The sequence below is a fragment of the Anopheles funestus genome, chromosome 2RL (assembly GCF_943734845.2).
Source record: "Anopheles funestus chromosome 2RL, idAnoFuneDA-416_04, whole genome shotgun sequence".
NCBI classification, from domain to species: Eukaryota; Metazoa; Arthropoda; class Insecta; order Diptera; family Culicidae; genus Anopheles; species Anopheles funestus.
The window spans coordinates 87,667,065-87,694,910 of record NC_064598.1 but is presented as its reverse complement, the minus strand read 5'-3'; the positions used below and the strand labels follow the sequence as shown (position 1 = coordinate 87,694,910).

General features: G+C 42.5%; 1 protein-coding gene across 1 annotated transcript; it reads right to left on the bottom strand.

Annotated features, from left to right (window-relative positions):
• Positions 1-908: 908 nt before the first annotated feature.
• Positions 909-27,846, bottom strand: LOC125765887 (probable basic-leucine zipper transcription factor D). Its single transcript, XM_049431385.1, has 7 exons — positions 26,527-27,846; positions 10,551-10,731; positions 5,696-5,812; positions 5,351-5,476; positions 5,109-5,192; positions 4,816-4,923; positions 909-4,689 (listed from the first exon to the last, which is right to left on the bottom strand). Exons 2-7 carry the CDS (start codon positions 10,672-10,674, stop codon positions 2,300-2,302), a joined length of 2,949 nt encoding a protein of 982 aa, XP_049287342.1. The 5' UTR covers positions 10,675-10,731; positions 26,527-27,846; the 3' UTR covers positions 909-2,299.

Below are 27,846 nucleotides of genomic sequence, written 5' to 3'. Positions count from 1 at the left end.
TTTTCTTTCCCTTGCGTAAATGTATTAGTTTCCCTATCGCTCGTGTTGCCTACGATCGATCGCGTACGTCGATCACGATCCAAAAAAGTGATAAACTGTCAACTTTCACTCTCATTTTTCCCACCCTAGGCGCACGGCCTTCCGCATGAAGGGTAGCTGGTTCATTGGTTTGGTATGACGGACGAGAAGAAATTACGCGGTGTAGCTGTTCGGAAAGTTCGGAAGTCACGTTTTCCTAGCGAGCGGGTGGTGTGACGATGGTGGTTGCCGAAGAGTTTTCAGCGTCCCCTTTTCGTAGGTAGACGCCAGGCCCAAAGCTACTCTGAGACATTTCATCGGCCGACATTGGGCAGATCATTTCGATCGAATTTAATTCGTCCTCAGACGGGAGTGAAAACATTTGATGGGGTGGTGTTTAGTGCACTGCCTCAAAGGTCATTTTTCAGGGATAAATGTAGATGCGTTAATGTCAATGTTTTTACCTATGAAAATAATACTGCTTTCACAAAGAAAACCACGTGACCTTTTATATATAATTTTTTTATATCTATCAATCTATTTTATATCAAGAATCTCTCAATCTAATATCAAAATCAATGGTATACGAAAAACTTCATTCATTAGAAGCAAACCTAAAACAAAAGACCTGAGCATAAGCGACGAACTCTCTTCCACAAGCGAAAACGCCTAAAAGTATGCAACGCTCTGTTACAAACACATCTCTAGGCGTTTTTTCATCTCGTCGCAACGCTTCCGAAGCGTTTCTTCTCATGTTTTTTTTTCTAGATTACCCGGTTAACGAATTATACAGCCATATATCCTTTTTACTCCATTTTGTATCATCTGTTTTTGAATAATCACGGACACTTTTTTCTGCTTTGAATAGGTATCATACCTTGTCATAGAAATATTTATTCCATTCCGCATATATTCATAGATTGTTTTTTTACAGTTTGTTTGAATAATGCTAATTTCACTATCTAGCTACCCTCCATCTACACTACAATGCTCTTAGGCTTATTTACTGCATGTAGTTTCTTCGCCTTTCAACGGATTCCTTGTTTACGCACTAATGATAATAACTATACTTGAAATTGTAATATGTAGTTTTTCTTTATTTATATTATGCTCCAGAAACTAGTATAATTTGTTTGCTTTTATCTTTTTTTTTAGAATAAAAAATGCTTCCTTTCATTTTTAGCTTCATTCCCAATTTTAATGGAAATTGCCTAATGTTTCCTTAACTACATGGACTCTCCATTGTAGTAGCTTCCGCATTTCCACAACATTTACCCTTTGCCTTATGCATAAGACAGCAGAAAGAAACATTCGATCCATCGCTTTATTAACTTACCATGCGTTTCCCACAGAGAGACTACCATTTAGATTAAGATATGACTTCTGATTTTACATACCATTTGCTCTAAAGTTTTGCTTTAATGCTATGAAATTCGCTTCTTCTCTGATCTGCTCATCGAGGAGCTCGTAGTCAAGAACTATTTAAAGGAAATTTGTGGTCCACCCACTACTGTAGATGGAAATGGCCGTGGCGGGATGAAGTTTTCGACGAAACGGGACCGGCGGTATATAAATAGCATGACATTTAATAAATACGTACTTGCTAGAGCCTAACACAACAGTCTCTTATGTGTAAAGTAAAACCGATATGCATGGCTATGGAAAACAAAACGGAACGCTTCCAATAACTTTACCGACCCATCGGACCCGCTTATCACATACCGGCTGTTCTTCAGATCGACCCCCTGTTTCGTTACTGTTGTCATCACCGATGTGGACATTGATAAAATAATGTTTTATACTAACTAAAGTTCCTCGGTTGACGTACCTTCACCTTTCGGACCATAACAAGATCCTATGTAAACCATTGCCCATAAGCACTACATAGACGAACGACAAATGGAACAATGTGTGGTGTGAGAATAAATAATTTGCAATAAGGCTTTCATTTTTTTTTACCTTAAACAATTTGAACCAATCACACAAGACAGTACATACACCTTGTAGGATCAAGCGGATAAAGAGCGCTATTTTCCTGATTTACATTCTATCCCATCCCTTGCAACTCGATGTTTGAGGTGAATGAGCTTTGCCTTTTAGAGGAAATCTACAATTTGATGGCACGTCTGCAGTTGGAGCAGAAACACAACCACACACACCAGCTGGCAGTCGGTGCTCCTTACCAATTTGAGGAGCGTCACTGTGTTACGGAGAGAATGTTAAAACTGGCACCAAGATTTTAGCTGACTTTCATTGCCGTTGAGTGTTGGGTAGATCGCGCTCAGACGTTAGTCAACGTGGGCGCCTGTACACCACCAGTCACTTCTCGTTCGCTGGGTTCCAGCTGTTGTACCTTCTTCGGTATAGCTTCTTCTGCAGTGGCATGGTTTTCGTCGTCATCGTACTTCAAACTCTCCACATCATTCTTTGGATTATGCTTGACACTGTCCGATTGGTCGTCGGTCACGTTTGTCGACACTGGAGAGTCGATATCCAGTAAAGAATTTGCAGCAGAACCTAACTCCAATTCACCAGATATTGGTTCCTTCGCTTTACCTTCTTCATCTTCTTCTTCCGAACGATTTTCGGCGATTGATGTCTTGGCCGATGTGGTGGTAGGTGTGGGGAGTACGGACCCACTACCCTCACCAGCGTCTACATACTCTTCCGACCCCATCTTAAGCACTTGGAAATCACTGGGTGCACTACCGGCTCCACTGGCTTCCTGTTCTAGTTCTTCCTCCGAAGAGCTACTGTTACTGTTGCTCGTTCCATTCGTACGTTCCCACTCGGGAATTAGAAGTGGTTCGCCAGGTGATCTCAATTGAGGTTGAGGATCTTCCTTTAACCAAGCGGGAGAGTTTGACGATTCCTCCTGATTTGATGCTACGACGTTCACAGTGGAAGACTCCAAACTGCTCGCTGGAGCTGAAGTTGTGGATGTCATATTGCGCTTCAAGTCTAGCACTTCAGACAGAATTTTTTCCTGTTTCGCTGGCACGTCTTTAGGAGATGCGGAATGTGGTTCCATTTCCATTTCCATGGCCGGCTGATCAAGTTGCGGCACGCTGAAATCCTCTGGAATGGGCGGAAATCCTGGGTGGATAAGTTCATGCTCGTTATCTTCAATGTAGGTTTCGTGCTGAGGAGCCAGCTCATCCGCCACGGGTACAGAATGACGTGGAATATAAGTGTTACCAGCAGTTGACGTTTCTTCCGAACCGGTTCCCAGCGTTGGTCCATGCTCCTCGGATGATGTGCTTGGTCCTTCGGTGTAAAAATGTGTATCGTAGATCATCTCATCGCCCGACGCTTCGGAGCTTAGAGAAACCTGGAGATCCGACATTGTTGTACTCCCTTCCTCGGTGCTGCTGTACGACGTACTGGATCCAACCACAGCAATACCTGCAGTTGTGTGTTCTTCTTCCTGCTGAAGTTTTGCTGGTTCCTGGGAATCTCCCATGTGCAGAAACTCTTCCTTACTCACCGACAACGGTTCTCCCTGTAGTGTATCGTTTCGCTCCACTGAGGCTGCAGCATCCTCTGGTCCTTCAGTGTACAGTTGCGTCTCAAAAATCTCCTCCGACACGCCACCACCCTGTTCCGTGGATCCAGAATGGTACACCGTTTCGTAGGCCGCACTAGAATCTGCTTGTGTTGATAAAGTTTCCTGTTCCAAATCGACCGAATGGTGCAGCTTTAGTTTCTTCGATGACTCTCGACTACTCTCCACTGGTGCGGGAAGATTGCGCTCTGTGTACATCTCCTGGTCGTATACGCTATCGTCTTCACCACGCTGTAAACCTTCTACCTCCTCTACCTGTATCACGGTGATAGGTTTCGGCTGGTTGTGATCCACAATCACGAGCTTATCGCCAATCTGCACCACTGCTGGCAGAGCGTTATCCTGCTTCGATGGCTTCATGTTGCCTTCGGACACGACTTCTTCGTCACGTGTGGAGGGCCCACTGGTTGAGGGTGCGAGCAAAGGTGCTTGAGTTGTAGTGCTAATAGCAAACGAGCTTGGAGACCAGGTAGACGCGTCGGCAAATTCCTTCACATCCATCCATTCGTCTGACTCGGATAAGGTCGATGACACCGTACCAACGGTTGAAGCTTCGCTTGATTCTACTCGATTTTCCGCCGATACAGTTTTCAGCGATTCTTCACTTGCACTCGCATCCTCCCTTTCTTCATCTATATCCGAACGCATTCCATCACCGTCAGTGTGACGTACAATTTTTGTCCCATTTTCGCCATCATCATCCGGTACATTGACGTCTAGGTGTTCGAGATTCACAAGCTCCTCACTTTGTGTTGAAGATGGTTGGACGGTTGTTTCACGACTAGCTAACAATTGCTGTTGCTGTTGTTGTTGTTGCTGCTGCTGCTGCTGCTGTTCTTCTGCGCTGGGACGATTGTCGGTCAGACGAATCTCTTCCGCTTTAGTGATTTCTTTGATCTTGATACCGAGCGGGTTATCGTTAGGCATCGATGGTGTAACCGCAGGTTGAAGTGTCATAGTTGCCGTTGTCTGTTGCTTTTGAAGTCCTGCTAGTTCTTCCGCCTCGGCTGCATAGTTTCCCTTCACCTCGTTCGTTTCTTCGTCGTTCCGCTCGGTGTTAACTGCATCCTTTGTATTCGTACTGGACTCAGTTATTTTGAAGTTTTCTGTAAAAAAGTAAAGGGATAATATCTCAGACAGATTCCGATGTTCAGCGATGTGTGGAAAGTGCAGCAGACCATAGTGGCTGGAGAGTTCCAGTTCGTAGTATAATCGCTATCACTTCCTCTTACCTAACGGGGGACAGTTATCGTACTCTGGGCAGCACCGGCCAGGAATGTACTTCGGGTCACAGTCGTTGCGTTTGTAGCAGCTCACTTCACTGCAGGTAATTTCGCCGCCTAGAAAGGAGAATTAGTCACGGAAATTCATTGACGTGTGTAAACATAACAAGATTAAACATTTGATTTAGTGCCCATTGGGCTAGAACTGAAATATTGTAAAGAAACGCACAATCTAGCGTATACTACAATATGTGTTAAAAAATAATCACTTTATTATTTATAAAAATCAATATCAATCTTACCCTGGCAATAACAGGCACGACATGGGGTATTCGGGTCGAAGACTTTCTCACCATTTGCATACGTTTTGCCATCTCGTTGACACTCTGGACATATAGAAGAAAAGCGTATTTTATATCGCACTCCAATTAATAACGTGAATTTAGACCATCTTGATAGCATGGATCATTGTACATGACCGTAAGGACGAAAACCCCAATGACCTTTCAACTTCTCTCCCTTCCCTCTACTTCTTTATACGTACCACACTGATAATCTGGACAGCATTCACCGGTCTTCTGAATCGCACGACAACCGTGCTTCTTCTCACATGCTATCGCCGATCGCTCAATGTAGGAACCATCGTATAGGCACATGTCACTTGCTGTTGCTGTGGTCGTCAAGCGTGATTGTTGGTCGGTCAATCGGCCACAGATGGTGTGAAAGAAGTGGAGAAAGCACAGGCGCGTAAACGAGATATAGAGAGGGAAGGAATTTTAATGAAAGTTTTCACTTTTATTAAGCCAAATTCAGTGTGCCGATACGCTGTCAGCCGTTACTAGCGCCACGGGAGAAGCGAACCATGCGGGTGCACATACGAGTGACTTACCGTTGTTGCTACTGCTGCTAGGAACTTCCGAGGAAGCGTTTTCCAGTGCCGTTGGGGACGCTGCTGAGTTTTCTACGTAAATCTCTCGAATCATGCGACGCGATCGTATCACAGGTCCTGTAAAAAAACAAAGAGATACAGAAGACATAGTATGATGATCGATGTTCGTTGTTGTAAAAATAATTGGACACTTGATGTAATTTTTTCGCTCTTCTATTCGTTTGTTTTCACGCTTAAAGGCTTGATCATGGGATAGTTTTCTATTTTATTTATCCTCCTACTAGGTCATGTCAACTATCTAAACTTATTTGCATTCAGTGACAAGAATTCCAAGACAGTCCTTCCAGATGGTCCAGATGAGGTTCAAGACGTTATACCACGAGGTAGTACTTCGTTTAGGTTATTTTCCATTATGTTTATATCATTTGAAATCGCTTAAGATGTAGTCGCGGTGAAACAGACTTTTTACTTATCTATTAACATGATCTAACTTGTTACATGTTTTCGCTTTTGATATCACAACCTGATCTAGTCACAATCATGCAACTCTCTCACCTTTCTCACTGTATCACCTAATCCTACGACCTACCATTAATGTTCAGGTGGTGTGGAGGAAATATAGTGCTTTTGCTACTTATAAATAGCTATTGTGTTCATGCTCATCCCAAGCATCTATATTAATCGACAGTAGCACGCACACGCGTTTGTTTAATTCACTATTCGTTAGCAAGGTAGTAGCTTCTGCCGATTATTGTCTTCCTGTTGCAACTCGATCTACCGCGTGTGTTAGATCATGCGGGCTTTGAATGGTTCTGGCGAATAAACACACACAAAAAAGTCCAAACCAATCCTAATATTGCAACTTCCGCGAAGAAGATTACTTTAGAATATTGGCAAATGACTCCATCATCCCGCATGGAATGTGTGGCTCGTGTTGTTGGATGAATGGTGTTCGAAGTAAGGTTCTAAGATCCGGTTAGCAGACCACATTGACAGCAGCGCTCTGTCGGGCTTTGATTGGTACTCGGGCATCTGCCGGGTGTGAGGCCTATAATTTTCCCTAATCACAATTACCGCCGATCGTGGTCATGGTAGTTGTGTCATTGGTTACAAAAAAAAAGCAGACTCGGGATACCTAGCAGACATTTCTGAGCGATGAGATCATCATTCCTAGCGGGAAACCGGTAGCACTTCGAAGATGAATATCTGCAAAGTCACTAAATGAGTACCGAGTCAAGAAATGCGCTGTGCAGTGTGTGAATTAAAAATATCTTTGCAGTCATATCCTAGTAACAAATTTCCCGGAACATTAGAACATTAGGAACCCAATCGATTCAAGTCGCAAACGGAATCGAGTATTTTTTAAAATCCCACAACTTCATGCCACAATTACTCGGGTGTAGTGGATGTAACGTACAGCGGCAAATCCGTTAATAGCTCACACAGGTTTGAAGAAGAAAAACATCCGCCGGGCGAGCAAATAGACAAACAAGAACCATGGTGAAACGCATTCGCGCATAAGCATTATTCTGCTTTGTGCATTCGCGCGTCGAATGCATCCAATTCCCACACGAAGTTAGTAGAGAGTGGCCATGAAGAACGAACGAAGCTGCCTGGTTGGTCGACACGGCCGACAAACAATACGCTGTGTGAACGATGACAAATAGTATGGTTTGAGCACATGACACAAGACACACTGCACAAACAGAACAACATTAACAGCACACCACCAGACATACCGGGTGTAGTATTGGATACAGAGACAAGGAAAGGAGGTTCGTTTTGTTTGAGAGAAATTGATTTTCTTCAATACCTCCCCTTAGGTCGTTGGCGAGTGACTGAAAACTCATTAATCAGAGATCACCTCCAACAATAAGTTTGTGCTCTGATGAAGTCTTGCAAACCATTCCGCTATGGCAGGCTGGCAAGGATCTGTTGAAGTACCAATGAGATGAAACAGTCATCATTCATGTTCGCCAATCGTCAACACTTTCCTGTGACTATTCCGCGGGAAGGACGTCGGTTGATTTCAACTCTACATTGCAGTTTGCAGTTCAATGTGTTTGAGGTGTCAATATCTCATTTGAATCCATGGAAAACTTCAAACTGGCCGCTTGGCTTTGAGATAACTCCCTCAAAGCGCAAATTTATTTACATTGCGCAAGTTAAATAGACTGTTTGACAACACAAATTAGTGATGTTGAATTACTGCAAGACTTTCTCCATAGGGCACTAAGGTTACTCCCATGGTGTAGATCGAACTTAATGGAAATAAGTACAAGAGATTGCATAATCTCTAGCCTACCTTCATACAAGCCTTCTCGAAATATACCGTTTACTCAACACCTGACATTGACCTCCCGATAATGCAACCGTTGGCATTTACCTTCCTACCTAAAAGTCCTAGAATTTGAATACCCGATATTCAAACAGTGGCACTCCAGTAATTGCTGAACTTTCTACAAACGGTGACGATGGGTTTATTTCCAGGCAAAGCGGAAACAAGACACCTCAAGAATCGTCCGTCCTACCGTCAACCGCTTGTGGTCAGCTTGAAAACTAAACGCGACATCCGGACGTCATCGTCCTCTGATGGGCGGTTAGAGATAGACGTAGAAATTTGCATAATTTGCATTCCTCTTTCTACAGTACCGCGATAGGAAAGCAAGAAGCAATGTTTTCTGCCTATACACCAAGGTTACCAGGCCAGTGTCGGCCCTCCGGGATGTGTTTTCTTAGGCTGACGGCGGTGTTACACGGGGTGGCAATAAAAATGCAACAAGAAATGGCATGGTGGTTCAGTGTTTTGTTGAGGAAGGTTCAGGTTTCAGCAGTGGTCAGCTGTTGTCGTGTTGTATTTACGGTGTTTGGAAGGTTTTTTTGCAAAGACAGGTACCTAAGTTCATTCATATTTCTTTGCTGTAGACCACAGATTGCTAGGCACAATTTGAGAAACTGCGTGTGGCTGCAATATAACAACGAATCATCTAGTCAATGAATCAATGAATCTCCGGAAATTACTCTCAAAGATATTTAACGATGCGTTGGGGAATAAACGCGAATTAAAAACAAGCTGAATAACAATTGGTATTTCCAGTCAGGATTTTGCGCTCGATTGGTGATCACTTTGTATCCTTGGTTAACGCACTCATCAGTCGATGGAATATCCATAACGTGTCCAATATTTATAAGCGTCTAATAGGTATTTATTAAAGAGATCATTTCAGATATACATTTCGATTCGCTAGCTCTTAAATCTCATTTATACAATGCCGTCTGACCATGGCACGTGTGTCCTGAAGGATTACGATACTACCGCAATCTCCCGGAACTATTTCAACCTCGAGAATTTCCAAAAAATAACTCTCTGAATGTGCTATATCAGCACGTTAGCGAAAATGATTTAATTGCACTCTTGAAATCGTCATCATGGTATTACCGTGCAACAGGAAGTCATTCCCTCCTGTGACCTTTACCTGACTGTCTGAGCTTTGTTGTATTACGGCGATGTTAACCGAACCTTGGGTGTGGTACTGCCGCAATTCATATAGGATCGTGACAATGTTTCAAATTTTGTGACCCATCATCGCTATCGCTGTTCGGTCATTATCATCGCAGACGAACTAGTAGTCGGCGCGTGGATGTGCCTTGCAAGCGTAATTAGCAAACACACATTGAGCCGTGCCCTATGTCACCTGGGTCTATAACGAAGGTTATTCGTCCAGGAATTGAGAAGCGGCAGAGTTAGAGCGGTTGACTTACGGTACGAATCGTCCGTTCTGTGTTTGTACTCCACGGTCTTTAGGGATGTCGGTTCTCTGGCGAATTGGAACAAGAGTTGCATAAATATGGCGCTCTTCTGTTTTTAGCACCGTCTGTTTGTTTGGCAGCGGTACTGTGACACACCCGATTCAAGGTCACAACAGACGCAGCACTTTGTAACATATGCTAGCAAACATTAGGGAAAAAAACCTAGCCTAGACTTCCGAACGTCTGCTTTCAACAGGAATACTGAAAGTTTCATGAAACCAGGGTGGTGTATGTAGTGTAATGAGCCTTTTCTTCAAAACAAAAGTATTAAAATGTCTTTCCGGAGGTTTCTTGCAGCTCCTTTACTCCTCCAAGGATGACGCATTCCTAATGGTCCCATCCGGTACAAGTAGTCGCGGTATAGTTAATTGCATTCAAATTAAGCATAATTCATCCGCACGTAAGTTATGGCTGATGCAAAATGAAGGATATAAATAATTCTGCGTGGTGTGCGTTAGCCAACGCCGTACACAGCAGAATGACGCAGAAGTGTAAGCAGGAAATCAATAACGAATGTGATGGAACACAAATTATTAGCCTTTGATGGTCGCTAGAAGGATGCACCAAAGGAATTATTTTTGACGAGCGGTTAAGTTCCTGCGTTGTATCATGGTAAAGGATTATAAAGCCAAAACAGATTTCGATATGTTTGTTAGTAAAGTATTTAAAGTATTTAAGCACGACTTACATCTAAAATTAATAGCATTTCAATCCAATTTCCCATATCTCGGCGACCATTTAACAAATTTGCGCTCATGCAAAACACGCCCAATTAAGTTGTTTACTACCTCCGACAGTAAAAAGACTCCTGGTGAGCACATGTTTCGCAAGTTAGTTTATCGAATCCGCTTTGCATTAGCAATTGCCCGTACGTCTGATTAGAAGCAGTAACAACGAAACGTCATGAGAACTAACCCCCGGGAAAGCTTGGCGGTACTCTCAATTTCTAATTTTCTATTCAAAATCGCACATGGCCCCGAAGGTGTCGGGGCAGTCCAAACGGTTGCACCGACTTGCGTTGCGTGACGCTGATGCAATTACTCACCTGTCTGTACGACGGACGCTGTGAGAAGCAATAGACACATCGTTACGCCGACCGATGTACATTGTGCTAGCGGCGTCGTGGTACGTCGGCGGCCGGTGGTGCTCGGTTTATCTACCGGTCCCATCTTCACTGTCTCGTCGAGTGCTCTTCGTTGTGTTTTCCGTCCGATGCGGTTGTCGTGCTGGAAATGGATAGATAGGAAACAGGATGGAAAGTCAAAGTTTAGATGTGGAACTACGATATACTAATGCTGTCAGCAGCAGTGCGAATAGACAAGCTGCCTAATTGAAGGCGTATAGCAGCCACGATCGCATTAATAGAATCGGTCGGAAATAGATCACGAAAGTGAAAGACCCCTTTGGCCGCAATTAGGAGGGCTGAGGTGGTTCTGTTGAAGTTGCCGGTGTTAGTTTGTAGAATGGAACAACAAAAAAAAGGTGCAATAAAACAACCGCTATGCCGGTGGTGAAGGTGTTGGTGAACTTGAACGGCCAAACCCTTCGAAGTCTAGGCCGGGTGAGACTCTAGCACAAACCTTTGCTGTAAACAGCTGGTGAAAGCTTCGGGATGAAGCAAGTTACAGGTAGACAGAAGGGCCAGAAGTGTACAAAGAAAAAAAAAGCACTCTTAGAAATCAAACTCTTGTTATAGTCGTGACAAGAGGGTTTAATGTATACCGATTCCTCCTACTTCTGGCACATTATTGCCGCTAGCCTTCATAGTCCCGACCAAGGTGTGGTCAGTACCAGTGCAAAAAGGAACCGAAAAAGATTGTCCATTAAAGTCTTCAAGCGAAACTAAATGACGCTACTTTGCGACATGAAATGAACTTCCACAACGTGAGCTCTCTCACTGTCGTTGTGGCACCCTGCAAGAACGCATGGCGCATACGATCCAAAGGTCAAGAGAATTTATTGCCCGACGTTCCGTTGAGGCAGTTTGGCAAGTTTTGCGTTTTTCACACAATTGGTTGAGGGTCGCGTGGACGGTTCTCCCGGTACGGTTCCGTCCCGTGGGACACGTACGTGTCATCGTAGCCCGCTCGGGAACATGTACAGTTTTACGAGTTAGCTCATTGACCGAATGCATGAACCGGTGAAACGTGACAGTGGATGGTTTATTATGTCACAATGGGTAACTTGATCGAAATAGTCGCATTCAAGTATGTGCCATCCATTCAGTAGGCAGATAGGCGAATGAATGAATGATTTGAAGGGCTGCGCAAAACGTTCTAAGTGACTTCGAGAAATGCTCAGTAAAATTGGGAATGTTCAAGTATAAATTTTTCATGTCAATCGTCTCACTTACAAGCACAATTATGCGGTCTCGCTTGAATCTATCATGATCTATTAAACTCATCTCTATAAATTCAGTACGATTTTAGTATCAGTTATGCGGTTTAGAAAGTGAATGTAGACCGATTTGTGGTTCAACAAGCGCTCGGCAACTATCACCTTTAGTGGCGTCGGAAAACTCCCGGCTACAAAAAAGGTCGCTTAGGAGCAACCTACTGACAGAAAATTATCAACAAAACAGCAACATAAAAAGTGAAAATCTAGGTCAAACCGTGGGGAGGTTTTTCGACGCGAGGTGAAAAAGGTAACCAGTAGGGTTGAAATGAAATCTAATCGCCGCACTATCAACAGCAAACAGTGAAGCAGCGAAAAACCTTTCGAACGATAGACAAATGGCATCGAAACGGTGCACAAGAAGAAGTAACAGAACACATGTGCACGAAAGAGACACAAAACAAAGCTCACCATAATGGAAAATCTCACCATGGTGAAGATACAAACACTCGCAAAAACTGCATAACCAACCAGGCCGCGTTGGAACTGTTTAACTTAAACGGTAGAGCAAGGTGGAAACAGTGTAATGGCACCGGAAGGATGAAGCTTACTGAGCTACTGCGTTTCAAAGACACGGCAGTCCCAAGGCACGTCAAATATACGCGTATGAAACAGTTTCGTGACGTGGACTAGCGCAGCAAAGGCTCCAGTTTTAGCGTGACCTGACGACCAAACCTCCCTGCGCACCCGTGGATCGTGGTACCGTGGTTCGAAATAAATCATACTGATAGACATTTAGATATGTGAGTAAGAAATAAAAAGAAATATGCGTGAAAAACATCATACATAACGGCGTGCCTTCACTAACACACACACCCGTATCTATTGTGTAAACTGTTGCAAAGTATAAACAAACAGAAAAAAGAAGTGTAACACAGAGAGAGAGAAAGAAAACTATGAAGAAAACTGCAAGCTGAATATTGTTGCAAAACTAAAGAAAATAAAAACAAAACTAGTCAAATGAAGAGGCTAGTAGGCAGAAGTGGAAGTGAACCCATTAATTACGAACAAATCGTAACTAATCGTAACCCCGAAAATAGACCACTTTGGGTCTGAACTTGGCATTTAGCATGGAGGACCTTCTAAACAAAATGTTTGGATTATAGTTTTGCGTAAAGCTTTATTTTATGCGGTTTAGGTTTATCGAAATTTTCGACCTGAAATCGATTGCACGAAGAACACGAATTGGTTGTTTATTCAATAATATTTTGGAAACCATTTGCAGACCATTTATCATCAATGGACAAACGATAAATAATGGCCATAATAAAGGTTAACTTATCCGATATAACTTGCTACCAAGTTTCCATGTTTTCCAAACACTGGGGTTTGTCACAAGAAAATGGAACAAATTAAGTGTAAATATTTGCAAAACACAAGCGAAGAAAAGCGAACGAAGAATATTACTCAGGGTTTTGCAAACATTGCTAGCGGAAGTACATGTACTGCTGTTAATAGCGGCTAACGGAACAATCTCCAAATTCGAACAGTGCGTCAACTGCGCCTTTACATTCCACCGATACAACGCATCGAAAGCGGCGAGGGTGATGGGTATACACATCACAAATTGATTTCGCGCTGTTTTGACCAATTGTTCGGTTGGGTGGAGAAACAGTGGCAACGGTAGAGCAGAAATAATATGCGGCATCAACATCCGTCACCAACGCGACTAGTGCCGGTAACAGAGTATCGGCAGCAGGCACCGGTAACCAGCAGCAGCGGCAGCAGCAACACCAGCAAGGTCAATGCTATAAACCCCGCAAGACGCAAGATATATGTGGTGTACCACCTCTATGTCAATATGTCCCTACTGCTCTGTACCATGTGCGCACTACTACTTAAGGCAAGCCCTGTGAAATCGCGACCGGCGATCGATCCGGGGGCCAGGTTGTCCGTAGTTGATCGCAAGAGTATGCACGCATTGCGGTCGGTGGCCGGTCACGTATACAGCCGGTTGGAATCGAAGAGTCTGGTACGGTCCTCGGCACTAGCCTTCGACGATGACCAGGTTGTTTTGTTGAGGTGTATATGTGAGGCGATATTTTCCATTAGTGTGAAACTTTGTGTACTGTTGTTGATTGCATTTCCTTCCGAAAACTACTACATTTACTACATAGTGTGTAGTGGAGTACCAGTTTCGAAAGCCAACTATTGATAGCTCACGCCAATTCCAGTATACTTGATGAATGTCATTTCTTTAAACACTTATTTTATGCTAGATTCATGAAGATTCTTCACGGTAAGAGCTTAGTTAAAATTTGTATCTTCAATTCTGACCATAGTTGTCCAACCAATCTCTCCAGGAAGAAAAATTATAGAGGATGTACTGACGCGTAACGTGACGTGGATTTCGTCGATTGGTGTCTACAATATGTCGACAAACCAACCTCAGTATCGTACTCACGTGTATGAATATGTTACCATTTCCTTTCGGGGAATGCCTTACTGGAGACACCACATACAAGTGTCCGGCTGTCTATCGTTATTTCTTAAGTAGAAAATAACCACCCTAACTACCGCGCTAGACATTGGACACATGTGCTTTTTTACGACTTGATACGCGGCCCATTCATTCCAGCGTTCATTCATATTTAAACGGGTATTTTCATTACTATAAAAACAGTACACGCGCCATACTGTACGGGAAGACTAAACATTCAACATGTCAAGCAATTAGCTTGATAAAAAGTGTGATTGTTAACTAATTAATGATTCTTAAACGATCTTTTCAATCTTACAATACCTTTGCGAATACCTCGCCTGCAATAAAAGAAACAAAAACTTTGCAAAAGTCCCTTCCAGGCTGATTGTATGTACCCGCAAGCGTGCATCTCTTAGCGTCCTCAAAACACCTTCTGCTCGACAATTCGGCCGATGGTCGATGCATAATTCATGTGAGTGCAGCTCGTGAACCATGGTCGAATTTTCATCCACATGTGCGAAGACCTTCTTGATCGAGGTCTGTTGCTCGCCAGTCTCACGTTTGCACGAGATTATTATGCGCTGTAGTTAGGTAAACGGATGTGGTATGTCAAACTCGAAACTGACTGACTATAATCCTCAATTTACTAGACAGCAAGGCACATTTTTGAGTACGACCAATACGAAGAAGGATATAGAATCAAAAATAGAATCTCCTATACGATACAAATGAAGGAGTATGTTCATATTCAGTTCACAATTGTGCGATCAATAACCTGTTCCGTGACATTTATAGATGTAACGCCTATAAGTAATTTAATATCAATCATTTATCTAATGATTAATAAACGACGCTGTCCCTTATGTGCGTTAGACTGCGCGGTTAAGCAACAATTCCATTAGAAGTTATTTTGATGATAAAACAATTCAATTAGGATGCCAGACAGTAGTGGCGTGTCTGTTTTGGTCTAGAAATAGATTCTAATTCTGATGGTTCCATGACAGTAGTGTTGGGTCAAGTAGCTCTTTTGCAAGAGCGGAGCGCACCGCTCTCGCTCTCTAAGTGGGCGGTGCGCTTGAGGTAGCTGCACACAGGAGCGATCGTGCGATGCGCTCCCAGGAGCGAAGTTTCGCACCACAAGGAGCGCTGGACGCAGGAGCGATTCCTGCGATACAGCTATCTCTTTTTCCCGTGAGCTGTGCGGGAGCGCGCACAATAAGATGAGCGGAGCAATCGAAATACCTCTTTTGCTCTTGACCCACTAGCTACAGCCTTAGGAAATTTTCAAATTTTTAGAATTGTTTTATTTTTTTCTAATTTTTTATTCTTTTTTTAATTTAAAACATTATTTGAGTGAAAAGAAACTTATTGCAACCAATTGGCATTAAAATAAATCAATTTTATTTGTTTTCCAAAATTTCTCAAAAAAAATCGTAAGGGGTACCCCTTATCAAATTTTCGAGTTGAAATTTTTTTTTAAATTTTTTTTCGATTTTTTATTCTTTTTTTAATTTAACGCATTATTTGAGTGAAAAGAAACTTATTGCAACAAATTCCCATTAAAATATATCGCATTTATAAATTTTGCTAAATTACTCAAAAATGAAGAAAATTTTACATTTTCTCAAACAGGGTATGGAACTTGGTTCCTCGAATATCTTCTGGCACAGACATCTGAGGGCAAGGCCGTCCAAGAAGAAAATGTAGCCATTGATGCCATCTATCGACCACATTTTAAAGATTGGCGATCCGTTGTATACCGACCGAGTTATAGGCAAAAATTGGTGCAAAAATGAGCCTTAGTAAAATTTTATTTTTTTGATTTTTTTGATTTTTTTCTGATGTTTTATTCTTTTTTGTCTTTAAAGCATTATTTGAGTGAAAAGAAACTTATTGCAACCATTTGGCATTAAAATAAATCAATTTAATTTTTTTTGCAAAATTTCTCAAAAAAATGGCAAGGGGTACCCCTTATGAAATTTTCGATTTGAAAACTTTTTTAAATTTTTTTTCCGATTTTTTATTCTTTTCTGTGTTTAAAGCATTATTTGAGTGAAAAGAAACTTATTGCAACAAATTCGCATTAAAATATATCAGATTTAAAAATTTTGCTAAATTGCTCAAAAAAATGCTAAGGCTATAGCCTTAGGAAATTTTCAAATGGGAGCGCATCGCACAATCGCTCCTTTGTGTAGCGCTCCTTGTGGTGCGAAACTTCGCTCCTGGGAGCGCATCGCACAATCGCTCCTGTGTGTAGCGCTCCGTACGGAGCTACCTCTTTTTCGCGTGGGCTGTGCGGCAGCGCGCACAATAAAGCCAAGAACACATGATGCATACTTGTATGCGGCGACAACTGACAGCCACCGTTTTTCTAGGAATTTCTTTTGTTCTTGGCGAGGCGTCGCTCGTGTAGCTGTAGCTATCGTGTTGGGGGGTGTCGCAGACGCAGACATGAACCATGTATCAAAAGAAGTTTCGTTGTGTTTATAATGGTGTTCATGGATTCGATGATGGTATCAATTTGTTAATATTTTTCAATAATTCTGTTATAAATTATTAGTAAAACAAAATCACAAACACATTCAGCACCATTAAATCGGTCGGTTGTTGTATGTGATAAACGGCGCCGCTCCACACGGCAGGACCAGGGATCAAATACCTTCCGGACCGTTCCCCCGTAGCAAGGACTGATCAGGACTATTCAGCTACGTAGTAAAATAAGTCTCACAAGCCAGAAATGGTCGGCATGACCTCAGAGGTCGTTACGCCAAGAAGGAGAAGAAGCACCATTAAATCGTGATTTAAACATTCTTGCGTAGCTAAAATCAAACATTATTATGCATGCAGAATATACAGCAAGATCCCGCAGTACGCAGTAGTTGATAAGTACAGGACTATTCAGTATGTGTATTATTCAAAGTCAACAGTTTACATCTAAATAAATTTTTCCAAACGTTATACCCCTTGAATACCGCATTGCTAAAGCAAAAAAAAAAATAATTCGGATACATAACGGCTAAAATTTAAAACCAGGAGTTACCCTCGCATCGCTGTGATTCAACTCCCCAACTTATAAAGGTATAAACTCTGGCGATAGCCGAACGTCACCGCGTCGCCAGCTCGTAACCCAGATACAAGGTCCCTTTAGGAGACCAGGTCGAATATTAGCGAGTTTTGCCAAAATTCTTCTTCAGATATTTTGACATAAGCGGGTGGGGGTCTTAGGTTTACAACACTGGTTTCATGTGTATAGTCAATGTGTCATAATGCATAACAAAATAATGATGGTAAAATATACATATTACTCAAATCATTGGTACGAAATTGTTATTATTTTATCTATTTAAAATTTGTTTGAAGCATGCAAATATTTTAACATGGATTTTAACTTCTCTCTATCTCTCTTTTTGCCTTAACGTCCTCTAAGGCCAGCCAGCCATTTCTGACTTATTATACTTATTTTTATCACGTAGTCGGATAATCAGTCCTTGCTACGTTTCGGATTAGATGTAAACTTATTTTACTTTAATTGATGCATGCACAGGGGGTGCAGTAGAAAGCTTCTTTTCCAGATGGGGTGTTACGCTATACCTGAAGATGTGATATGCGTTTTCTTTTTTATGCTGTATATGGCATTTATAGGTATACATGTTTGGAGCTTTCAAGAATAACTTTAACAAGATCAACCATATCGAACGTACCCTCCAGCCACCTTATCCCTTCAACATTTTAACCTAAAATGAAAATAGCGTTGCAATTTAAACAGTCAGTGTATCTTTGCTTAGGTATTTGGTATGCTGTCAAACGCCCCCACCCTTGTCAAACGATGTTTTCTTGTTTTACGTCTTCTTGAATGTCAAAATGCTCTACATTCCACCACCTGGTCTTTTTAAATAGCCTTGCCCAGATATATGGGTTACGAGCCGGCGACGAGAAATCAAAAAAATTTGGAACTGTCAGTTGTCGCCACATACAAGTATGCTCCGTCGGTGGTTGGCTTAAGATGAGCGGAGGGATTGAGGTACCTCTTTCGCTCTTGACCCAACACTACATGACAGTTCATTGATAAATTATCGAAGAATGACACTAATTTGAACGCTTTATATTTATTCGATGGCAGGCCTTGTTGTAAAACTGACATATGTTGTGCAAAGTACCCACGTCTTCTTTGTACCATGTTCATGCAAATCTATTGAAGTTCGTAAGTTGTTATCTTACTGAATTAATAGCACTCATCGCTTAAACACTATCGAATAGGTATGTGTTTGTGAAATAAAGCACCAGATATCTACCGAATCAACAAAACAAACAACTTGAGAGGACAAATTTAACAACGTGCACAAACATCGCCAGTATCGGCAGCGACACAGAAACCGTGTACTTTTGTTTAGTCAGATGTTTTCGTGGGGGTTTTCAATTAATGAGTAATTAGGTACCATGAAACCGTTAGCTCATACTACCACGTATACTGAGCAATGTAATGAAAATTAGTCAAAGAAGACAATCGCTAAATGTTTTGTTTCTGGCAACCATGTTTCGTTAGGCACGTTGGAAGCTTAAGCCTAATTATCATAAATGGTATGAAGGCGAAATATGTGTTTGAAGACATAAAAGCGTACAAAAATAACAATATGGAAATATATCAACACAATGAAATGTAAAACTCCTGCTGCTTTTATCTACAGATGTACAGTTAGGTGCAAATATACAAAGGAAATTATCAGCTAAAACTCTATATTGACTACCTGGTAACAGCAACGCTAATAGTAACACCGTATGCACGCATATTTAATTTCATCTCGTGTACATCCACCATACAGAATTACCTAACGTAATTCCCTAATTAAATCATCATTTTTCCCGGATGACTAATTCGTGTGTGATTGATTGGTTTATGTGTTGCAGTTCATCCTCTCCCAGCACAGCTTGGTTTGGAAAAAGCGTTAACATTTTCCAACTGACAAACACAAACTAAGAAAGTGATGAAGATCCAACGCACAATAACTGAATGCTGCACATGAAGCACCACAGGGAATGAAAAATTTCGGCGCAGATTGTGTGTTTTCCTTTCCGTTACCCATCGCCACGCCACCCATCAACAAGAAAGGCTGCAAAATATGGCCGCATTACGCAATGTGACACATACAGAGTGTACTGTTGGACGGTTGCATGGACGACAGCAGACTGCTAGTAGTAGCGGACGGTTGGAAGTGGGTCGTTATTTTGAGAGGAAATTGTTGCGAATTCGTTACCAGTTTGCCCGTTGCAGTTGGTTGTTTTTGTTTGCGAGAGTAGTAGAGCTTAACCGTACGAGACAGAGAAAGGTATGCCGGTGTCATTGGCATTGGATGTAAAGCGATGCGTTGGCAAAGGGAAATCATCGGCATTGGTGACGTCAGGAGACTTCAATTTGCCGGCGCTTAGTAAGCAAACGATCGAAGACGATCGGATGAACCTCAAAATCGGAACCGGAACGATGACGTCGATCAAAACCAATTCATCGCACGATCGAGTTCGATCGAGTTCATTTCAGTATAATGCGCGAAGAATGAAGTGTTGGTCAAGTTTTTTTTTCTTCCTTCAGCGATCGACGATCGTGGACGACCATTCGGACGGGGTAATGCAGCCTTAATTGGTGAAAAGCGTGAGGTAAGGGAGTTATCTTCACGGTAGAACCAGTTTCGTCGGTCAAAGAATGTGCCGTTCACGCACATGTTGTTTTATTCAGGGCATAGGCATGTGACATCGTTCGCTTCCAGTGACGTCTCGATTGCGATGTCTTTGGACTGATGCGCATTTTACTCACCTATTTTACCTCGTCCTATTTTAGGCGCGATTTTGTAATATTAGTAACTTACGCTTAGTTTGCCATGGTTTGACAATAATTTAATTGCTGCAAATTAGTCACCTGATATTGATGGTAAACTATTTATTCGATATAATATAATATCTTAGCAGTGATTACGAGTTACACGATTAACTCCGCACCTGCTCTGGAACATAGCACAGAAAGACATGGTGGAATACTGGCTATTGAAATGGTACTTTTCTGTATAGCGGGTAAATTAAGCAGACATAAAAATCTATACCAGCAGAATGTTATTACAAAAAAGAACATGAAGCATCCGAGAACTACCTGCAACGATTCTCCCTTAGCTGTACGGACAGATGAGTCGACAGGTTGTGCACTGGGCTTGGGCTCGGACGAGTGTATCAAAGAATAAAGGCAGATAATGAGACTAACGCTACTGGAATTAGAATCTCGCGTAAAATGCGCAGAATCGCAGGCATTTGTCTGCCATTGCCACTTCAGTTCATTGCCAAGATCAAGATCGAAACGAACCGTAGACATATGTCCGGTGGCAGAGGAATGCAGAAGGGAGACGAGATTGTGCTGAAGATGACGAACGGAATCTACCCTTCCCCTGCAGTGGCGCACTTAAACATGCATCTCCATCCAAACACCGGTGATCGTTAAGGCAAATTATGTGTTGTTAGATCACGTCTTCTGACATTCGCCCTCGTGTAGTACGAGACCTGGCCCACGAAAAGGCTTGCTGGACACACGTACGCACATCATCTTCCATCTACCTCAGAGGAGGAGGTATAAAAAGGAACAACAAAAAAACAGAAAGAACACGGACAAAACAGCACACGTCCGTTTTCCGTTTTGGTCAACGATTCGAGGATGATTTTGCGAAGGTATTTGGATCGGAAGATGGCTCTGCGCAGCGGGAATTATTCGAATTCCTGTCCAATGTATCAGTTTCTCGATCGTACGTGAACGTTTTGAATGTTCAGGTTTTTGTTTTGTTTTATAGTTGAATGAGATGCTTTCGAACTTTGGTGTGGGTGTGCACTGTACGCAAAGTCCTGCCTTTTTGTCTGGACAAGGTAGATATAATAAAAGACAAAATCAAAGCGACGTCACGAGCCACCCAATCGCTCTCGACTAGCATTTGAAGGGTGCAGCGATCTCATAAGCCCGAACAAATAGCACCGTTCCAAAAGAGGAAGTCAAGTTGCCGTTTAATGAACGTCAATTTGTGATCGTCTTGTGCACGTGTAGTGTCTGTGGAGATCAGTTCGAGAAGGAACTTCGAGTGAGGGCGCTTACGCGAAATCAAACACAATCACGATCACCTTCAAAATTCCATTACCTCGAAACAATCGCAGAGTACCTGTCAGTGCTAGGTGGATGCAATTAAAATTTCATTCCAAGTGCACCATACTTCCAATTATCCGACGTCGAAATGTTCCCATTTTCTAAATCGTCTCACAATCACAACCGAACGCATGAATGGCAAGTTGCGGAGACATCACGAGTTCTTCGGCGGTGGTGCAGAGTGAACTTGATAGAAGTTGCACTAGGAGTGACGCACATTTACATCCGAATTGCTGTACGCGAGACGTGCTCTCTCATCTGGACCTTGTGCAGCCACACATTTCGACTACTACTACTAAGCTGCTAAGGACGGTCATTGCGGATAACTGTCACAATTGTACACTGGGCCATCGTTAGTAGTCTAACCGCGAAATTCGCACATCGTACGATCGGATCTACATAATTCATCATTCTTATCTGCCCTTTCCGTCTCATGGCCCAGGTCAAATACTGGACATATATTTTTTTGGTGCATCGCAGAAAACTCCTTTCGTAAAAGAAAACCTCAAGAAGCACAGCAAAAAGACTTACTCGAAGGGGAAAACGCGCTAGAAAGCAAATCAAGCGAGCTGCAACCGAATCGAATTTCGTTGCTATGTGGATGTTCGGACCGGCGACATCTATTTCTCGAGCCATCAAGCCACGGAATGAACGAATAAATCACGGACGTCACGGTGAAACGTACAGTGATAGCGCGTGGTGCACGCCTTCGATCGGGAGGACATTGAGCGTTTCGTGATTTGTGGAAGGTTGTGCTGTGGCAGATCCGTCCGTCCGTCGCTAGCCAGCTGTCAGTCTGATTTAGTTCCAGCTGGTCGATGGGTTCGTTTTTTTTTTTGTTGGACTTTTATAGCTCGTTTGAACAGCGAGAACCTTGCATTCAGGTAGCACCTTCATTCTGTGTTTCTTTTCCAATGTTCCTTTGCTAGGATATATTGCTTACGGCAGCAGGAAGGTATTGGATGCTAAAAATAGAAGCTAATTTATGTTTCGTTCCCGCCCAAGAGTGATTGCATTGGAGTGGCCCCCCCATGCAAGTTGCCGCGCAAGTGCGCCAACGGATAATTAGAGATGGATCCCTTTCAATAATTTTGCGCTCCTTCGGTGAAGAACGGCTAAGGTTGCTGGAAAATAGGTTCTCGCAGGTATAGCCGCATCACCATATCACTAATGCCAACGACCTAGTTGAGTTGCAACATTCCTTCCCTCTGAAACGTCTTGTAATGTCTGCATTCTTCTAGAAAATAGACTTCCAGTAAATAGCTACACGGGAATAGCGGGAATGTGAAAATATATGAGGAAGATTTGTACGTGTCTGTGCGAAAATTTCTCCCGGTGGTTGGAGCTAGTACTGAGACAAAATAGAATCATCTCGGAGCTACTGATGTGTTCAGTCATTTCCATCTGGAACGCTGGATGTGCTAGGTGCGAAAGGTTCACTGTTCACGCCCGGTCCTTGCCTTCGGGAATTGCTTACACACAGGTGTAAGTGATGCAGCTGACCACCAGCCTACAATGGTGGATTGGTGGAAAACCCCACGGCACAATATGTAGCAAACACCTTCGGTTCGACATTAACATCATTATCATCTCTTCAGCAAAAGAAGCGTAAAACATCGCAACCAGCTGTAGCAGAATCAGAGTCAGGGTCGTGCTCGTGAACGGTCCACACATAAAGAGTTCGCGATGCTGTAACTGCTTATGTTGCTTCTGCCTAGAAGGCGTACAGCAACGATTGCAACTTAACATGCAGTGTTACGGGAGTGAGTGAGACAGGGGAAAAAAGTTAGCAAAATAAAGATCACGCTGTACCGGGTGGGAAGCATCTAAGGGATGTCCCGGACGCTCCTCATGGTTTGCGTCGTCGGCGAAGTTTTCCTCCGTTTTCAACCTGGCAATTATCACATAGTACAGGAATCAATGAACTTTCCATCGAGTGCCACACAGCGCTCCACCGGTCGGTTTCTCGGTACGATCGATTGGTTGCCGAACGAGGCTGTGGTCACCAATGCCTGTTACGTGGGTATGCTGTAGGCATCAGTTGTAAACACCCGAGTATGCCAATGTACGCCACTAGACAAGAAGAGGAACCAGGGAAAACCTCCGCAGTGTAAAATCACGCGAATGGACGAGAATTATGGAGGACGTAGTTATTGCGCTGAATGAGAAATGCTAGGACGGCGCGGTCCATACTACGCACACGCTCGATCTCGATCTCTTACATAAATCGCGATCGCGAAGGTATGCATGCTGTCTATCCTTCATGCACATCGGTAAGAGAGAAGAAACAGAAAGAACAAGTAAATCGTGGTGGCACCGAACCGAGTTCGCCGGGTGGACGACTGATTGCCGTAATAAGTGGTACTGACCAGTCGGCTTGCCTCGGGAGATGATGCAATAAAAGGATACTGAACTTGAACTTGACACTCTTGCAGGAGACGATGGGCAGAAGGCAGAAGGTGTGCATTCCTGTGGCGTACACGGTAGCAGGTACGATGGCAAACCCGTTGAAGAAATGCTCACGTACGCCGTTGGAGAAGAGCATATATTTTTACGACTGATATGATGGTAGAAAATATGATGCAATTTCCTTTGCATCAAACATATTTTTATGCGTTTGGTTATAGTAAGAATGTAATGCAGGATTTTACAAATATTCAAAATTTAAATTTTGGTCTTAAAAACCTATTATACTTTCAATAGACTCATTCAGTAGAAATACATCTCTAGAAATGTTTGAAAATAAATCCCTTACCATTGTTTCTATATTGCTCTTACATTCTGCTGGGTGAATGACTATACACAACCCAAGTATATAAAAACAAACCCTTAATGGAAAATCGAATCGATTGATTTTCAATCGTGCTTGTAGCAAAAAAGTTCCAAACACACAATCGCTCGGGATAATCGCACAGAACGATACACTCGGGACAGATGACGTCTCGGAAAATGGAGATATGAAATCGAATCGAATGATGCACAAATGGGATGAAGAGAAAAACAAAATGCAGCCTGATACGAAACCAAAGCACCACATGTCAGTTACGTTTGTCCCGGTTGAACGTCAATTTTTGCCCCGCTCCCTATGAAATAGAGAAGAAATTTGTTGGTGAATTTTGGTCCACCAGACCACAAGAGTTTGGTCGACACACACACAGAAATGTGTCGAGAAAAACAAAACGAAACGAGCCAAAGCACAATGCAGCAGTGAAAAATAATGAAACGATGGACCAAGTTACCATGACCGGGTAGAAGCAAAAAGATAACGCAATTCAAGAGAAAGAAAGCAACAACAAAACAAAACCTAAACCGTTAATGATTCAATAAATGATAAATTCACCAAACGGTGTGTTCCAGAGTCCGGCCACCGTTGGGAAGGGGAAGAGAACGTTGAACCGGGTGGAATGTTTCGCGTTGAGTTTCGGTAGCTTACGGAATGGAATGATTTTGCTAGTCGATTTAATGTAGTTATGTAAAGGAAAAACTTTGCCCAACACACTGGTGGAGGTACCTCATCCAGACTCACATCACAGTCTAGCGGTTGCCGGCTAGTGTGCCTTTTTTGTTGTTCATTTAGCGAAAAAGTGAGCAACGTGAGGCAGTAAGTATTATGAAGAGGGTAAAAACAATGCTGCCAAAATATTCGAAGCGCGCGCCCGGGAGTTATCTTGGGGCTGGCTGGGAATGATATTGAGTCATCTTGACGCTTTTATGTGAGAGCAAAATTTCCATCACCAGGGTAAAGGCTAGATAGCTGCAATGAAAACGACCCGGATCAATCAAGCTGGTGTAGACAATTTGTGTGATAAATAGGTAGTTGTCGGAGGAAAATTTTAATACGAAAATGTAATGGCGTTGGGAAAATGTTATGCAAACAATTTGGGGACCAATATATTATTCATATTAGACATTCTAAATTGATATGGAAATTCATTTCATTTAACTATTGACATTGTTCCCAAAAGATATTAGTGAAGAAAATTTCAACGAATAAAACATTTCAAGAGCATAATTCTAGGATTGAATTGCTCTTTCCAACGAATGAAAGATTAACCAAAAGCACAGTAAAAAATAATCTATCGTTATTCAAGCGTCTTAATCATGCTTATCGATTTGATCAACAGAAAAAAAAACATCGAAATTGAGTCATTTATAATTCAATTTCATACACTGTCTTTCCCAATGTCCATGACACGTAAATAGAAGAGGGAAAAAAAATCAAATGCTCGTCTCAACTCCGAAACCCTTCCCAAAACTGGCCCAAAACGAAATGTCGGTCGGGTCGTACTAATTGAAAATAGAGCATGCAATGAAATGGTTGGAATGTTTCCAGTTGCTCAAAATGCATCGGGCACCACAACTACCACTATACCGACGACTGATACCGGCGTATCTAATCGTCCTCATTTCTACTATCAATACCGTTCCGATGGCAAGGATACGAACGAAGAACTGCGATTAGTTTTCTTCCAATCTAATTTCATTTTCATAGGCTTTCGAGCTCTCTTCTTTGGAGGAAGGTAGAATCCAGAGCACACCTGTTCACACGGATACAAGAGCAAAAAAAAAAGGTAGGAATGCATCTAAAGAGTCACAGCCAAGTTAACCAACACGCTTCGGGCACTTGCACACTGCGCTTGAACCATTGCAATAGCCCAATGCCTCTGTATGCTGCTACACACTTGGGCCTGTTAGTTGGTTAATATATTTGGCCCCTTTTTTGAGTTGTTATTGAGCAGCACATTCCGTACCTGGGGCATCGCTTCGTCCCTGCCCAGGTTTTACAAGCGATGAGCCGATGGTGGAAAAACTTCCTTCGCATAGCAACCCCGTCGGTGGTGATGTCAGCCCTCCTTACCAGACTGGTGAAAAAGGTTTGGTTTGTTTTGTCGATAAAATATTTAAAATCAAGCATAGTTTTGCGCTAGTTTTTCCCCCCCGGACTATGCCATGTTAACTTCGGTATCTTTCGCAATGAGTTATTCCTTTTTTTGTCGAAAATTTTCTACATAAAGCTTAACTAACGGAGACAACACTCACCTTCGAATTCCTTGCAGGACTTTTTCCACGTTCGTCTGAGTAATTTCCACCAGAAGGACAAAACTGAACACAAACCTTTCACCAGCAAAATGAGCAAAATCAAACACTCTTTCTGTCCTCAATGTCCTCCAAAAAAAACGAACGAAATGTCAAGTGTTTTAGATTCTTCCTGCCTACTCCGTCCGTTATGTGCAGTGAAAATTTACACGTGGAACCGGTGAAAACGTTGTGTTGCTGCGGTTTCCACTGTTCGCACCGTTTCAGCAACCGTTTTTTTTAATTCAAATTAATTCGAATACGAGCAACAAAAAAAACGAAAAGGAACGGTTCAACCTCCTACTCACACATCTGGCGCTCGTTTCTTTGTTTCACGCACACCCACCGTTCACACATTTGCACGTTTACGCAGCGTGGTGCACCGCGTTTTCACTAATTTCCCTTTCAACAATTGAAAACAACAAAATTAAAACACACCCACTCCTGGTGCTCGTTGTCCCAAAAAGGTGGGGTGGAATTTTTTTTTTCTAACTCCCTCTCTATTGCTTCTTCTCTTCTGCCGGTTTTCGGTGTGCGTGGGGAAAGCTTGCACTTTTCTATGCTTTTACCCCGTTTGGAGGGTTTTGTTTTCCTCTCGCATGCACTATCACCATACGCACACACACACGCACACAGATGAGCCACAATGCACACAAACAAATAAAACCCGAAACACTTGCAAAAAAAAATCGCGATGATTACACCTTGCTAGTAGCACCGCTAACCGATAGGAATTTGCTTTTCTCGTTACACGGGTTACGGGCACACTAGTTAGCCGTTTTTTTGGCGAATCTGCCAAATCGCACGATGCGAATCGTTTGCCAGAGGTGACAAATGAATGGAGAATTAATTTCCACAGCCTGCTAAGACACAACTCGCAACGGTCATAACTTGCAGTTCGCGTGTTTCCGATAAATATTTTTTAATTAATAAAATAATCAAAATAAAGCAAGAAGAAAAAAGGCTAACCTGCTTGATCTGTCTGTTTTTTTTTCTTCTTTAACTTCTGTACACTTCCGTTTCACGTTTGACCGGGGCCCGTCCGTATCAAGCTCTGACACTGATGATAGAGGAAATACCGCGAGAATATCGAAAGACACACCAAACCGAACAATCAATTCCGTTCACGCGCGCGAAGAAGCACGACTGCGTTCGACTACGGCTTGCATTTCACGACTGTGTTCACCGCAGGAAGGTTGCGGCATTTTTATGTTGTGTGGTACAGTGCATAGTATAGTTGTAGTGCTGTTTAATTCTAGCTTTACAACATAAATTCTAAACACT